Genomic DNA, 11515 nt, shown 5'->3' on the forward strand with positions numbered 1-11515 from the left:
GTCATAGACTGTCTAGGTACCTCAGTTTCCTCGTCTATAGAGTAGCATAACTTGGCTAATGGGCTCTTTGAAAGCGTTCATTCCACACTGTCCTGCCAGACGCCGTGCTGGGTGTTGGAGGACCATCCCTCAACAAGCCAGGCGGAGCCTCTGCCCTCAGAGCCTGCTGCCTGCCGGGCGGACGAGGTGGCGGGGACTCCGTCATGTAGCGGGCCTGGCCACCCGACGGGCCAGGGAAAGCGCGTCCCCGGGTGGGCCCGGCAGTTCGCGTGCGCGCAACTATGCGACACTACTCGGACAAGCCTTTTGAGGGACCTCATTTCACAGAATGTGCTTCGTTGTCGCGGAGGCAGGGATGCCTACCCCAAGGAAGGGCAGGCACGAACAGCGAGGACACCCACCGCCTGGCCTCCACTGTTCGGCGTCTCAGGGCTACGCATGCGCGGCACCCTCGCGCGCGCGCCCCCCCCCGCCTCTCTGTCTCGGGTTGGTGTGCCTGGGTCACGTGGGCGTGCCTCGCCTCTTCCTCGCGGCGGAGGGCCCGCCCCGCGGGCTGGTTTCCGGTTCGGTGGGTCCGAGATGACGGAGCCGGGCGCCTCTCCGGAGGACCCCTGGGTCAAGGCAAGCCCCGTGGGCGCGCACGCCGGCGAGGGGAGGGCGGGTCGGGCTCGTGCACATAGGGGGTCCGGAAGACGAGGGGATTCCCTCCAGTCTCTAGAGTACGCCCCGCTCTCCGGGCCTGGGGGCTGCAGAGAAGACAGCTCTCACCCCGCATGTGCCAAGGTGGGAAGACAACCGAGGCGTATGTGCGCGAGTGCGAGGGGACGGGGGCTGGGGGCTGGGGAGGTGGAGGAGTGGGGGCGGACGGGATCACGCTGATCGGCGGCGCTCCACGGCTTCTCCAGTCTTGGCCCTCTGGGGAGTCCTTTAACTGCCTGCGCACCCCACGGGTGTGTGTGTGTGTGTAAACGCGCGCGTGCAAAGTGATCGGAGGCGCCTTCCTCCAGGGGCGGAGGTCTGACGGGCTTCTCCCTTGCTCGGTGCCACAGGTGGAGTATGCCTACAGCGACAACAGCCTGGACCCCGGTGAGTGCCTCCCCCACCGTCTTCAGCTCTGGAGGGATACTCCTACTTCAGCCCTGTAGATTCGCGTGGCCTTCCCAGCCACACCTGAGCACAGTCCACTGTCCCTGAGCCGAGTTCCTGGCCTGAGACAGCCAGGCAGGAGCTGGAGGACAGGGGCAGGAAGCATCCGAAGGTGACACCTACTTCCCTCTGCTCTGGATTAGGGAAGTGATGGAAATAGTGACAGCTGGTCACTCTCTCACCATCATCACACCCAGATGCCACTTTGTGAGCCAGGGGGTATCATTGCAGGCCTGTGGAGCAGTGTAGTTACTAGGGACAGGAGCATTGTGGCATAGCATGATAGGAAGTGGGTGGCCCAGTATGGCTGGCTTTTGAGTTGAAGGGGAGAGGTCAGCATTTAAGGATCAGGAATCTGTTGTGCCCACAGGTGTCTGAGGGCCTAGCAGTGTCCCCCTACTCTACTCCTTAGTGATTGGGGCCTCTCTTTTCCAGGGCTTTTTGTAGAAAGCACCCGCAAGGGGAGTGTAGTGTCCAGAGCTAATAGCATCGGTTCCACCAGTGCCTCTTCCGTCCCCAACACAGGTAGGCAGCAACATCCCCCCACCTGGGAGGACTCAGATATGCCATCATTTTAGTATCTTTCCTAGACAGGAAGGTCCAGCCATCCACAAAGGGGTGCTGGAGCCCTAGTGCTAGACACAGGGTCTCACCATCTTTCACCTCATCTAGGACATTAGGTCTGTGTCCATCTGCCATCTCTAGCCACCAGGTTCTTCTTCCCAGCTGGGGAAAGTTGGGCTAGCTGGGCCCCGCTGGGCCCCAGGATGACCTCTTCCTGCCCCCAACTCTGAGCGTAGATGACGAGGACAGTGATTACCACCAGGAGTCCTACAAGGAATCCTACAAGGACCGGCGTCGGCGAGCACACACTCAGGCTGAGCAGAAGAGGAGGGACGCCATCAAGGTGACTGGGAGGCCTGTGCCTCAGCCAGCACAGGAGGGCCCTGCATTTTTCAGGTTCACTCTGCCCTGACCACATCAGACAGTCCCAAGCAGCCTTGGGGGCAGCTAGTCTAGTCCCTGGATATGAACACCTCCCTCCTTCCAGCTCCCCATCCCTTTGAGTTTGTGAGCATGGAACTTGGTTCATGGAAGAAAAGCTTTCTGCCAGTTTGCCTTAGCTCCTCAGAGTTAAGGAACCCTTGTTTCCCCTGCTGTCTCCACAGAGAGGCTATGACGACCTTCAGACTATCGTCCCCACCTGCCAGCAGCAGGACTTCTCCATTGGCTCCCAAAAGCTCAGCAAAGCCATCGTTCTACAGAAGAGTATGGCCAGGGAGAGCACTGGAGGGGTTGGAGCCAGGGGGCTGTGAAGAGGCCAGAGCCTCATACCCACTTTCAGCCTGGCCGTGGTGGGGTGGTTCTAATGGGAGAGTTGGGGTATGGAGGAAGGGTAAACAAAATCAGCCTTGTCCTTCTGGTTGAGACTTCTTCTGTGCCCATCCCCTCTTCCTGCCCCCACCCCAGCCATTGACTACATCCAGTTTTTGCACAAGGAGAAGAAAAAGCAGGAAGAGGAGGTTTCCACACTACGCAAGGACGTCATGGCCTTAAAGATCATGAAAGTGTAAGGGAGATGCTGAACTGGGGGAACCAGGGCTTCTGAGGGGACTCTGAGGCCGACTTCAGCTCACACCCTCCCCTTGTTCAAAGGCCGCATCAGATAATACAGTATAGATAATACTCTCACTCCCTCAGGTGGCCACTTAGAGGCAGGACTCTACTCCAGCAGTCCCTAACACCTAGCAGATACATGGCATTTCTCACCTAGAAGCAATATCTAGCTGACGTTGAATATGTCCCCAAAGCTGTCTGGGAATCCCCTTCTTGGGGGCGGGGGGTTACACAGGTCACCCTATTATTCTTCCCCGGCTGGTAGAGCTGCTGCAGCACCTTAGCCCTGGCCTGCGCTTTCAGGAACTACGAGCAGATTGTAAAGGCACACCAGGACAACCCCCATGAGGGGGAGGACCAGGTCTCTGACCAGGTCAAGTTCAACGTGTTTCAAGGCATCATGGACTCCCTGTTCCAGTCCTTCAATGCCTCCATCTCCGTGGCCAGTTTCCAGGAGCTGTCAGCCTGTGTCTTCAGCTGGATTGAGGAGCACTGTAAGCCTCAGGTATGGGGCAGCAGTGGTCACGGGCCCTGGGGCCTTCTCCTTACCCTCAGGCAAAGTGGCCCAAGCCATTATTCGTTCATAGAGGCAGGGTACCAACTTTTAGGTTTCTTGAGGTTGTTTCTACAACTTTCAATACTCTTGTTTCCCCCTTTGCTTTCTAGTCCAGATTTCCCTGTTAGGGTTTCATTTGGCAGGAGCGACTGGGGCACTCACTCCTGTGAGGGCTGGCTCTCAGCCTTGGCTTAGCCCTCATTGTGGCCGCCTCAGGCACTCCTTGGCTGCCCAGTAAGCCCCCATCACTTGCAGCAGAATTACTTGGGGTTTTTGGAAAGATTCCTGGCCTCCAGCCCCAGGCCCCTGAAGCAGTTTTCCTGGGGGCTTTTTATTGTTATCATTCATAACGGTGTGGTATGTTAATGCTATTGCACGAAAAAGTCTTGCGCTTTTTAGGCCTGATTGCTTTTTTTGAGGCTTGAACTTGTATCTGAGATTCTTATTTTCTTTTTTGTTTCCCTACATTTTTATTGTGAGACACTTTAAACATACTGCAACACTGAGGATTTCACAATAAACACTTAGATACCCACCACCTAAATTCTACCATTAACATTTTCTGTATTTACTTTATCACATAGCTGTCCATCTCTCCATCCTGTTTTGGGGGCATTTCAAGGTAAACTGTAGAAATCAGTGCTTCACAGGGGCTTTTTTTTTTTTTTTCCTGTACTCTAAAGAGCACACCTGGTCTAGGCAGGTGTCACTGAGACGGCTCTGTGCCCTGGCCTGAGCATTGTCTCTCTCTTCCCCACCAGACCCTACGGGAGATTGTGATTGGTGTCTTGCACCAACTGAAGAACCAGCTTTACTGACTGGCTCTTGGAACCTTCGGAACATCCAACAAGAGGCTCTTGAGTCTCCTAATTGGCTGTAGAGCCGCTGGGCTCATAAGATGGGACTGTGACACCGCATACCAGTCAGCTGATTTCTTGGTGTTTGGTTCCCTACCCGTACCTCTCATCCTCAGTGGGGCTGGGGTGTTTGTTTGTGAAAGCTTCTGATTAATTTATTATATTGACCATAGAACTCAAACCTACCCAGTCTTCCCCCTTCCCATAAAAGTCCTGAGGATGGGGGGTCTGCTCTGGGCACCCCAAAGAGCTCCTGCCCTCTCCCCTCTTTCTAAGCCTCAGATTTCTGCTCGTGATCTACACATATTTGGAAACTACTGTTTGCCTCTGTTTTGGTCTCTTGGGCAACATTTGGCCCAAGTTTGGCCATTTTGGCAGTAGTTGGATGGGAGGGAAGAAGAGAAATACTCCCACAGCCGTGAAGGGTGAAAGGCTGCCTCGTGCCTGGGTTAAGGCTGCCTGGTCAGCCCAACGTGAGGCCAGGACTTTCTGGCCAGCTCAGGGCGTGGCTGCCAGGTTTCTGCCCTCGCCTCCTACTCTGTCACCTCTCCATCCTCCCTTGCTCTGGGTGGTAGAGGGAAGCAACCTCCCCACCTACTTCTGTGCTCTCTGTCCCCACAGGCAGTAGCACTGCACAGCAACGTCAAGTGTGACACAGCACTACACATTAAAATTTTATTTTTTAAACACCAACAATGCAGTTTTGCTAGTTACAATTTTGGAAAATTAACTGGGCCTCAAAACCACCACCAGCCTTTCTGTCAAGTGTACCTGGGTCTCCACATCTCTGTGCTGCCTGCATTTCTCCCAGGACTTGGGGGTGGGGTGAAGGGGTAGAGAAGATACTCTAAAGGCCTCCTGGGGTATCAAGCCCAGGAGAGTCCTGGGTGCGGCCTGGGGCTCCTTGAATGCTGTGTTTAGTAGCCTCACTCTACCCTTGTCCCCCAAGCTCCCTTCTGCCTTCCTCAGGTTTGATATCTGGGAGGTTTGATTATCCAGAGGAAATTAAGTATTTTTATATCAAATTATATTACAATAAATATGGCTAAATGCTTTCCTTTAGCGTTGGTCCAAGTCTAAGTGTTAAGCTCAAGCAACTGAAATGTGGACGATGCAATAAATGTGACCATCTGCTCTGGGCCGCCGGCACTCACTCCCTCCACCCAATACTCTGGTTAATGCCCCTCTCCCAACTGCTCTGCTCAAAGGTAGAAAGCAGCAGGAGCAACAAAAAAAGCTGACCTAAACAAGGCTGCCGGTCCAGGACATCTCTGTTCCCATCCCCCAGGCCTGCCAGAGGGCCTCTCAGGGGTCTGGGAGCTTGACGTTGTAATCTTCATCTGTCTCTATCCCAACTTCCTCCTGTGGGGCAAGGAGACAAGTGAACAAGTGCCTGGACGAAGACCCCAGGGGAGCAAGGGCGAGAGAGAGAATGACTTACAAAGAACTGCTTCTTGCTCTTGGGGTATCCTTCGAGGATTGCATCAGACAGCTCTGTTGCCTGACAAGAAACAAAACCACCCCTTTTCAGATGGGCAGTACTCAGCACTGCCTGATGGGTCCATGATATTGGGCAGCAGTTTCTCTGCTGGCTGCCATTTTCCAGGGCCTGCATTGGAGCTCCCATACCCTTACCATCCTCTTCCGCTTCCTCCACTCCTTGCAGTACTTCTGCCTCTCTCTGTACACCTAGAAAGGGGAAAGAGGTTCCTCTAACCCCTCAGTCCCACAGCAGCCACTGGGGTCAACCTTCATCCTCACTCTGGACATTGCTACCCCTCCCAGCTCACCTGCTCTTTCTCTTCTGGAGTCACATGGTTAGTGGCTGCTTTGATGTTCTTCAGTCTCTCTATGTAGCCAGCACATTCCTTCTTTAACTCCTGGATCTCTTTCTGCATCTCCGGTGTGGTCATGGCACTAGTTAACTCCTTCAGCTCTGAAACCACATCTCCCTGAGGTCACTTGCCACCCCCTGAGGAAGGTTCTATCTTTCCCAGTGGGTGCCCCAAGGTAGGAGACCAGGGGGGCTCTACCTTGCTCTGGTTTCTATACACAGGTTCCAGAATGAGTCTCATATTCTGGAAATGCTCAGGAGAGATTTAAGGCTTTTGGAATTATCATTTATTCTAGTTTTCTTTCCTCTTCCATCTACAAGTAGTGGGTAGGACGTGAGGTTGAGCAGACTGTTAGTTATAGCAAGTTAAAGAAGCAGGAATAGAAGTGTGGAAACAGGATACTGAAAACTGTGGTAGGGAAGTAAATGCACGTCTTGCCCACTTGTATTCAAAAGCCGTTATATATTTCTTTTAATGTAATGCCTATGGCAGCCCAGCAAAGGGATCTTCACTGCAACAAGATAACGCTGCATTCAACAAATCATTCACTTCGTAATTCCTGACCTCCAGACTGACCCTGATGCTAGGGGCACCTTCCGGGGGGTTGCCCAGTCCTACCAGCCTCCATGTGGCGGCAACTCTGCTGCAAGCTCTGCACCTTAGCAGTGAGGGCCACGATTTTGGCATCCAGGGCTTGGAGGTCTGCATCACTCACCATGTCAAACTGGTCCTGCCAGAGACGAAGGGAAAAACAGATGTGGGCTGATGTGAGGCCCAGGATGGGAACCCACCTCTAGCAAGGCAACGTTCATATACATTGAAGAGCCTGGGGGGGCCGGCCTGGTGGCGTAGCGGTTAAGTGCGCACGCTCCGCTGTGGCAGCCCAGGGTTCGGATCCTGGGTGCGCACCACCACACCACTTGTCAAGCCATGCAGTGGTGGCGTCCCATCTAAAGTAGAGGAAGATGGGCACGGATGTTAGCCCAGGGCCAATCTTCCTAGGCAAAAAAAATAAAGGAGGATTGGCATCGAATGTTAGCTCAGGGCTGATCTTCCTCACCAAAAAAAAAAAAAAAAGAAGAACCTGGGACTGAGGGCCTGGGAAAATAGCAGAGGGCGCTTTTGGGAAATAATTCAGTTTACTACTGGTCTCAACAAAAAGGTATAAAAGAAAAGTGGAAACCTGATGCCTGTCCTCATGGGGCTTCTAGGTTGGCAGGATATACTGAATGGGACAGAAATATCTTTCAGTTTAGTGATAAAACCATTCACTGGGCTGAAGGAATAATGGCACATTCTTTTCCAAGGTGGTGATACCTAAATCACGGGTTTCCACAATACGAAGAATCTGGACAGGTGCAGAGGTATGGTGGGAGGTATTTTGCTTAGGGACTCCACTACAAGTCTGAGGAGCCCCTCCCAGGACAGACCGGTTGCTAGAAAAGGACAGTGTTGGGGTTCAGTGGGGGACTTGTCAGTGCGTGATGGGAAGCAAATTAGAAAGGATGTGAGGGCCGGCCTCATGACCTAGCGGTGAAGTGCGCGCGCTCCACTGCTGGCGGCCCGGGCTCGGATCCCGGGCACACACCGACACACCGCTTCTCCAGCCGTGCTGAGGCCGCGTCCCACATACAGCAACTAGAAGGATATGCAGCTATGACATACAACTACCTACTGGGGCTTTGAGGGAAAAAATAAGTAAATAAATAAAATTAAAAAAAAAAAAGATGTGAATGTTGGGCTGGACAGTTTGGACTCGACATTAAGGCCAAGTAGACCTTAGAGCAGGAGGCAGCAAACTACAGCCTGCAAGCCAAACCCTCCCGGATGCATGTTTTCGAAAACAAAAATGTAGTAAAACCCGGCCACACGCATTCGTTTCCATATTGTCTATGGCTGCTCTGCTCCACCATGGCAGACTTGAGTGGTCATGACAGCTGTGTAGCTGTGACAAGAGACCATCTGCCCTCAAATCATAAAAATGTTAACTGTCTGGCCCTTTACAGAAAAAAATCTGCCAACTTCTCCTTTAGGGGATCTTCAATAGAGCAGTAACATAATGAAACCTATTGTAGGAAAATTAGCCTTGACAGTGGCTTGGTTCAGTTAAACAAGTATATACAATGCTACTGGATGTGAGATACTGTGAGGGTGCTGAGTAAAGGAACATGAATGGTAAACGGTCTGCCCTAGAAGAGCTTCAGTTTAGCGAGGGAGACAAGTAAAAAAGCAATTATAATACAGCATGCCTCAAAAGAAGTAAGTGCCTGGGGGCTGGCTCAGTGGTGTAACGGTTAAGTGCACGCGCCCAGGGTTTGCAGGTTCCAATCCCGGGCGCGCACTGATGCGCTGCTTGTCAAGCCATGCTGTGGCGGCGTCCCATATAAAGTGGAGGAAGATGGTCATGAATGTTAGCCCAGGGCCAGTCTTCCTCAGCAAAAAGAGGATTGGCATCAGATGTTAGCTCAGGGCTGATCTTCCTCTCACACACACACACACACACAAAGGTAAGCGCCTGAAGAAGAGGCAATTAGAGCATTCAGGGAAGGTGTCTAGAGAGAGTGATGCCTGAGTGAAATCCTAAAGGTTAAGAGTTAGCTGGGCAGGGCCGGCCCCGTGGCTTAGCGGTTAAGTGCGCGTGCTCCGCTACTGGCGGCCCAGGTTCAGATCCGGGCGCGCAACGACGCACCGCTTATCTGGCCATGCTGAGACCACGTCCCACATACAGCAACTAGAGGGATATGCAACTATGACATACAACTATCTACTGGGGCTTTGGGGAAAAAAAGGAGGAGGATTGGCAATAGATGTTAGCTCAGAGCCGGTCTTCCTCAGCAAAAAGAGGATTAGCATGGATGTTAGCTCAGGGCTGATCTTCCTCACAAAAAAAAAAAAAAAAAGCGTTAGCTGGGCAAAGAGGCAGAGGAGGAAGAGACTAAAAAACTTCAGGCAGAGGGAGGAGAATGAGCACAGGACACAGGGATAAAACACATCTGAATGGTCGAGTATTGATGGATGGAGAAATAACAGGAATAGGTGAGGCTAGAGGCAGGCTGGGAACATCTCCCAGTGCCTTTACCTGTTCCAGGGAGCACCAGCATTTGAAGTAGGGAAATGGCATGACTAGATTTGTATTTACATAGATCATTCTGGCTGTAATTTAAGGTATGTTTGAGGAAGCCAGGAGACCTGTTAGGAGGATGTTGATGAGGAGTGCCTGAACTCCAGCAGTGATGGCAGATGGAAAGGAGAGGATGGATTCAGGGGAAAATCAGCTGGACTTGATGGCTGACTAGACATGTGAGGTAAGGGAAGTCCAGAACGACTGCCAAGTCTCTGGCTTGGGTGAAGAGTGATTCCTTAAGGGAGAAGAATTTGCGAGGAGCCGGTTTAGGGAGAGAGTTGAGGCATTCTACTTTGGCAATATTGATTCTGAAGAGTCTGAAAGGCATCCAAGTGGAGATATGGGCTGCAGACACTAAGTTGACATTGCGTGTATTTAGGGAAGGGGGTAGAGACAAGAAAATTGTTTGGCAGATGGTGGTTTTAATCTAGATGATTGGGAATAAAGCTTCCGAGTTTCTGTCATTAACTTGTTTCAAATCTGGAAATCTCATGCAGTTCAGATCATAGCAAGGGGAATACGCACTTTGGTTTAAAGGATGTCTGAGGCCCTTCTAATAGCATAAGACATGTGACTTTCATGGGGTGCCTCAATTCTCCCAAAGAGTTGTCACTAGGGGCTGATTCACCTAACGTCGGGCTCTCGCACGGGTGATAATCTGCGCAGGTTTCCCTCACCTGGTCCGCAAAATAGATCTTCTGCTTGCCGTACATCTTCTCTTTGATCTTGCCCTGCTGGGCCAGCTGCTCCAGCGCCTTCACCACCGCCTGGCAGAAGGGAGGGGGCAGGGCAATCGGAGGCGTCACTTCGGGCCGGGCAGGGGGAATTTCAGCGATGCGGGGCGCGCCTGACATGCTTCAGGAAGCCCCAGGCTAGAATGGCAGCCTCGAGAGAGCAGGACCCCAGGCTGATTCGAGGGGGTGCCAAAGGAGGAATCCCAGGAGAGGGTCCTCACCGCCTTGCCCAGTCCGTGTTCCCGCTGCAGGTTCCCGAACACGTCCTGGGCGCTGTAGGGCCGGTTCTGCTCCTGCAGGTACCTCAGGAGAATGCCGGGGGCTACCGAGAGAGATGAGGCAAGGGAGGGGTCACTCCGCCGACCCCTCGCCCGCTCCCTTCCCGGGGCTCCCCCGCACCCACGGCCCGGTCACCTCCCGCCGCAGCTTCTGCCCGGCCTTTGCTCATGGCCTTTCCCGCCGCCAAACTCCGAAAACGGGACGTTGCTGTTGCTCGCGGCAACGGCTCCTTCCGGCGCCGGGAAGGGCGGGCCTCAGGCAGTGATTGGCGGAAGGGGAAGTCTTCGCGAGGAACGAATCGACACTTCTCGGACACCGTAGTGCATTTCGGCTTGGAACTCGGGCGGTGTGTCCGACCCTCTGGCGCCCGGATCTCTGCGGAGGAGGCGGGGCGCTCGCTTCGAACCTCTCCGTTCCTCCCCCTCGCAACGAAGGTTGTCGTAAATCACGCCTTGAAGTTTCGAGACCCAGTTCCAGCGGCAGTTGAGTACTCGTGACCTTGAGCTGGGCTGTGTTGGAACGGGAAGAAACCGCAGGATCAACCCCCGCTGGGCAAGCGACTAGCTCAAGGTCACAGAGCTAGTTACCGACGGGGACGTGTCCTATCCCACGGTCCAATGCTCTTTTCGTCGGTTAGTCTCATCATTTGTAAAACAGGAACAAGAAATACTCGCAGGAGGGTGGTTGTGAAGACTGAAGCAAGCGCAGGAGCCCTGGGAAGAGCATACCACCACCCCTCTTTGCCCGCTACCGAGCTTCGCACACAGGGGGCGCTCCGCACCTGCTGTGGTTTGAACACCCAGGAACGGTAGGGTTGGGATGGGGCTACTCTTAAGCCACAAAGCTTGTAGAAAAGTTTCCTGTTGGCCGAGTCAATCTTATGTCAACACCTGGCAGGTGCTTTCCACTCCTACCCACAGTGGCCAATGGGACAAAGCCTGAAATAAGTATTTCTAGTTTCTGAGGTCAGCTGAAGGCCAAAGAGCAGCTGTCCCTACAGCTCAAACCGTCCAGAGGAGGATGGTGCTACTTTTTAAAGCCTTCTGTTTACCTAAAATCTCATTAGCCTTTGAAACGTGTACTTGTCATCACACGTTTAGGGGACACTATTAAGAATTAGAAATGATAGAACTGCAAGCTAGATGCCAGCCAAAAGTGCCAGTTATGCTTATGTCTGGGCTCTCCTGGGGAGGGGAAGTGGCCTCATACTCTGGTGATTGTGCTGGCCACCACAAAGGAAAAGTAGGGGATGGGCAGGTGGTCCCTCACGCCTGGGCTTCCTCTTCTGAGGCTTCAAATTAATCGCATCTCAGATTAACAAGAGACCTATCAAGGGTAGGACACCATTCAACATCAGTCTCTTAAAG

General features: G+C 53.0%; 2 protein-coding genes across 5 annotated transcripts; one reads left to right on the top strand and one right to left on the bottom strand.

Annotated features, from left to right (window-relative positions):
- Positions 1-544: 544 nt before the first annotated feature.
- On the top strand, positions 545-5238 carry MLX (MAX dimerization protein MLX). Of its 3 annotated transcripts, none has more exons than XM_058561031.1 (8): positions 545-783; positions 1050-1086; positions 1582-1671; positions 1947-2053; positions 2316-2415; positions 2617-2716; positions 3067-3268; positions 4081-5238. In XM_058561031.1, exons 1-8 carry the CDS (start codon positions 580-582, stop codon positions 4135-4137), a joined length of 897 nt encoding a protein of 298 aa, XP_058417014.1. In that variant the 5' UTR covers positions 545-579; the 3' UTR covers positions 4138-5238. The 3 variants fall into 3 exon arrangements, with proteins under 3 accessions (XP_058417014.1, XP_058417016.1, XP_058417015.1); XM_058561032.1 differs by having other exon boundaries at positions 555-621; XM_058561033.1 differs by lacking the exon at positions 1582-1671 and having other exon boundaries at positions 551-621.
- A 234-nt stretch (positions 5239-5472) lies between these two features.
- PSMC3IP (PSMC3 interacting protein) lies at positions 5473-10718 on the bottom strand. 2 transcript variants are annotated; one of them, XM_058561035.1, is made up of 8 exons: positions 10284-10711; positions 10091-10191; positions 9813-9902; positions 6630-6741; positions 5967-6112; positions 5812-5865; positions 5618-5677; positions 5473-5538 (listed from the first exon to the last, which is right to left on the bottom strand). In XM_058561035.1, the coding sequence occupies exons 1-8, from the start codon at positions 10315-10317 to the stop codon at positions 5482-5484; spliced, it is 654 nt and encodes a 217-aa protein (XP_058417018.1). In that variant the 5' UTR covers positions 10318-10711; the 3' UTR covers positions 5473-5481. The 2 variants fall into 2 exon arrangements, with proteins under 2 accessions (XP_058417018.1, XP_058417017.1); XM_058561034.1 differs by having other exon boundaries at positions 5486-5677; positions 10284-10718.
- Positions 10719-11515: the final 797 nt, after the last annotated feature.

Source organism: Diceros bicornis, chromosome 18 (assembly GCF_020826845.1).
Source record: "Diceros bicornis minor isolate mBicDic1 chromosome 18, mDicBic1.mat.cur, whole genome shotgun sequence".
Lineage (NCBI taxonomy): Eukaryota > Metazoa > Chordata > Mammalia > Perissodactyla > Rhinocerotidae > Diceros > Diceros bicornis.

Coding starts and splice junctions, on each gene's coding strand:
- PSMC3IP (XM_058561034.1), bottom strand. CDS start 10,317: ATGAGCAAAGGCCGGGCAGAAGCTGCGGCGGGAG. Junction 10,192..10,283: donor GGCAGAAGCTGCGGCGGGAG/GTGACCGGGCCG, acceptor CTCTCTCGGTAG/CCCCCGGCATTCTCCTGAGG. Junction 6,113..6,629: donor TTGCCGCCACATGGAGGCTG/GTAGGACTGGGC, acceptor ATGTGGTTTCAG/AGCTGAAGGAGTTAACTAGT.
- MLX (XM_058561031.1), top strand. CDS start 580: ATGACGGAGCCGGGCGCCTCTCCGGAGGACCCCTGGGTCAAGGCAAGC. Junction 2,054..2,315: donor AGAGGAGGGACGCCATCAAG/GTGACTGGGAGG, acceptor CTGTCTCCACAG/AGAGGCTATGACGACCTTCA. Junction 2,416..2,616: donor AGCCATCGTTCTACAGAAGA/GTATGGCCAGGG, acceptor CCCCCACCCCAG/CCATTGACTACATCCAGTTT.